Raw genomic sequence first — 3961 nt, 5'->3', positions numbered from 1 at the left:
CACATACATGTACACAACACCCCAAGCATACATACAGACAGACACAAACACATAAATAGAAATGAAAGAAATATTTTAAAAAGCAGAGTTGAATTTCATTTGTCTGTTATTTTCAGTAAGGGAGACAAGGCATGTATAAGCTAAAAAATGAAGAAACAAAACAAAACAAAACAAAACAAAACAAAACAAAAAGCCATACTGTCCTCTTCCCAGTACATCTGCATCTTTGCCATGGAGGGCATTGGGAGCAAGGGTTTGAGAAGAGAAACCAATGTCGGAGTCAGACTGAAATCGGAATCACTTTACTTGGCTGTTACTGAGACATCTGAGGAAAAGCACTTGCCTAAAATACAGTTGCACAGGTTTTGCTGCTGCTGTTCTTGTTCTCTAGGTAAGGCTCACAGATATTGGACACACACAGTCTGTATCTATTTAACATATCAGGCCAGACCACCAAATTTGAGGAAAACCCGTGGCCTCAGTTATAAGAAATCCATGGTTTTACAGAGTAGACTAGGAAACGTAGGCCTTATACCAAGGATCCTTCCAGAACCAGCAAAAACTTATATAAATATACCTGTGAAGAAGTTATTCTCTGTGTCCCTCATGCCCTATTTATGCCACAGAAGCTCTTCCAAGTGTTGGGGCTTCAGAACGAAGAGAAGGCTGTAGGAATGAAGATGCACAGGTAGGCGAGGATGAGGAGTGCGGAATGCATCTGCCGTCTCTGTCCATCTCCTTTCCAGCTGTGTGGCACTGTCATATTTGGATTACATCAGCCACCCAGCCTGGGGGGCATCTAATGGCATAAGGAAGCCAAGCAATCTCCTGCCACAGGGTCCTTTTGAATGATAAAGGTTTATCCTAGTAGTGACCATAAGAAAATCAAAGAAGGACTGGATGGAGATGGAAACAGGGTTGTAGTTACCTCTCTGGGTCACTAGCTTGGGACAATTGCCTTTTCTGGGTTCCAGCTTCCCCATTTGCAGTGACGTCTTTGAACAAAAGGAGTCCCAAGGACCCGCCCAGTCCCACCACCTGCGAACCATGAACGAGCGCACTAAGGGCCCTTGGTGGCTGAGGGACTGTGAGTGCAGCCAAGAGGCTAGGAAGGTTTTCTTACAGGTTCCTTCAGACGCTGAGCCACTGTGAGATCCCAGCAGGCACAGTAGTACGTGGCTTCATCTGATGTGATAACATTGTTGATTATCAGGTAAAAGGTACCGTCATTCTTCTCATCTGTTTCCAGGCGGGAGTGAGGTTTGTCTTGCTTGTAAGTTTTGGATGAGCCATAGAAGATTCGTTTCAGGGGCTCCCCTTCTTTCAGTTGGTACCAGTGCACAATGGTGTTCTGAAGGGGGACTCCAGAGAGCTTGCAACTTATGTGCACCGTCTTGTTTGGCCTCCTGGTAAAGGACAGCTGATCCTGAGAGATCCAGGAGTCTCCATCTGAAAAGCGAGGGAGAGAAATCGGAGATGTTCAAATCATTTTTATTCCCAGTTTACTTGGTACACGGAAATGAGGAAAGAGGAAAAGGAGCGAAGTTAACTTACAAACCCAAGGCAAAGAAAGAAGGAAAACCCAAGGGGCTGCCATTCCCAATGGCAGCTGCACTGCGCACCAGAGCCTGTGGGTAGGACCAAGCTACAGTGGATTAAGCTGCAGCCCCAGCTCTGTGGAGAAGGAACAGGGGAGGAAGGCAAGACTCGTTTCTGAGCGGTTTAAGGTCCTGCCCCCTGAGCTGTGTCTCAGGGTCATTTTATCATGTTCCTGGTGCAAAGGAACTATTAGATATCAGATTTCATCAAAGCACCCAGTACAGCAGCAGTGTTACCTTTCCCGTTGGGAGCTGTGCCCCCATCCCTCTACCCCTGTTTTCCTTAAGTATTATTTCAGTGACACCTCTCCTTGACATCTTTCTCACTCCCTAAGTTTTAAACTATTTTCCTTTGTTTTCCCATAAATACAGTAGGTAAGTATGAATCGTCTCATGGGCACAGAAGAAAAGTAGCTCTACTCTGCATAGTGGATGAGATTCCTCACTGTCCTGTGTGTAGGCACACATGACACACTAGTCTGTTTCAACTTGATAACTTTATGATAACAAGCAGGGTAATGAAAGACACCAAGTTGTGATTTTTCTGAATGAAGTTCTATTGAAGAAAAATGTCCTTTATTTGACCGGCTCACTATACCCTTCAAGAATGAAAGCTCTGCTTTCATTTTATTGGGAGAATGAGGATAACAGAGTTTCCCGAGTTCGGGAATGTTTTTGCTGGCTCTGAGATCTCACTGAAGAATTGTGTTGTAATGTGAAAGACTGAGCTTGATTGATCATGATGCTGAAAACCATCAAATGAGACTTTTCAGGAAGTCCCCAGCATCCTGTGCACTTGCCATCACTATGGCTCTGAGCTGAGAAGTTCTGGAATCCAGCTCTGTCTTTTTCAAAATGTTTTGGACCTTCCACCACTTACTCACTTGCTCATTCCCGAAGTCCACGAGCCTCCTTAGGCACTGTGCTTTGGCTGCTTTCCCAGGAAACTTTCCCTAGGCAGGGAAGCAGGGACACTGGTGGGAGTTGCCCCAGGGATGGAAGGAGAAGAGGCTATGAGCTCCCGGTGAAGGAGACACTCCACTGGGCCCTTGGGATTCTGGTGAGATCAAGCTCAGAGCAAAAACACAGGATACGACTTGTCAGTGATCTTGATCTCTCTCTAGGAAGCGGGAAGAGGGGGTGAGTATGTGCGGATAATCAAGTGGATGAGCCGGGATGGCTTCTGATGAGAGTCAGTGGTCTAGTGCTCATGGGAGGAGTAAAGGGGAAGCATGCGTCTGGGTGCAGGTGAGCCTCCATGGGGTTTTTGTTTGCCAACAGTGCAGCATCTTGATAGAGTGTATCCCAGTATGCACAGTGGTACGTTCCTGTGTCCTCTTCTGTCACATGGTGTATTCTGAGGATTGAGGACAAGCCACTTTGCCATTTCTTTGCCTCATATCTTTCTGCACTAAAACCTTTCTCATAGACAATATTTTCTCTTGAAGAAATACAAAGCATTCTTCTTAGAGGCTGGCCTGGTTTCTGTCGGTACCAGTGTATATATGAATTACGCTTCAAAACACTTGCTTTTATTTGGCATTCAAGAAATGCTGTATTTCCCTTTTTCTTGGTGACATATGGTGCCTGATGTGAAGTGGGAATGCTTCCTCCTGTATCTGAAAGATAAGAAAAGCTAAAACTTTTGAAAACTGCCAAACCTGTGAATTTTTAATTTCATTAAGACACTACACATTTGGCATCCAATTCAAATCCGCGTCCAGGTTTTGTAGCCTTCCCCTCCCCCAACATGTGCATTGAAGGAGGATTTGGAATCGTGGTATGATTTGTTGGCTCAATTTGAACAGCTGTATAATTATCCGCTCAGTGATTGTGCTGTGACCTGACTGTCCCAGTTTTTTGGATTCTCCATTCCCATGAGCGAAGTACATCTACTCACAAATCCTGAGAGAGACCAGCATGAAGATTTGCAGCAGGAGCCACATTCTACAGCCTTTGTCCGGAAGAGGCACTGAACACTAAGTCTACACAGGACCAGAATAAATTGGAGACTGTGCAGGAAGAGGAAATGGCATTCTGCAGACTGAGGGGGAGGGGGCATGGTGTTTCACCAAGGTTTTCTGTGGAAACTGGTTTACCAAACACAATTATTAACAGATGTCACTATTGTCTCTATGAAAGATGTTTGTTTATAAGACTGCCAACTTAAATGAACAATTTCTTGACCTGTGAGCATGCCTCCAATGGAGTGTGGAAATATTACACACGCACAGTGCTCACTCTCCACTCTTCTCAAGCCCTGTGAATCACAATTTCAGTTTCAGGTTGACATTTTTTTTTTTTACCTTGCACTTATGAGAGAGAACGTTTGATTCTTTACTGGCCAGAAATGATTGTCTGAT

The 3961-nt window shown here is 44.8% G+C and overlaps 1 gene segment (V, D, J or C); it reads right to left on the bottom strand.

Moving 5' to 3' along the window:
* Positions 1-1105: 1105 nt before the first annotated feature.
* Positions 1106-1666, bottom strand: LOC127186902 (T cell receptor gamma variable 9-like). The segment is given in 2 exon segments: positions 1106-1449; positions 1555-1666. Coding segments are annotated over 2 exon segments (387 nt in total).
* Positions 1667-3961: the final 2295 nt, after the last annotated feature.

Source organism: Acomys russatus, chromosome 3 (genome assembly GCF_903995435.1).
Source record: "Acomys russatus chromosome 3, mAcoRus1.1, whole genome shotgun sequence".
Lineage (NCBI taxonomy): Eukaryota > Metazoa > Chordata > Mammalia > Rodentia > Muridae > Acomys > Acomys russatus.
This window is presented reverse-complemented; position numbering and strand designations above follow the sequence as displayed.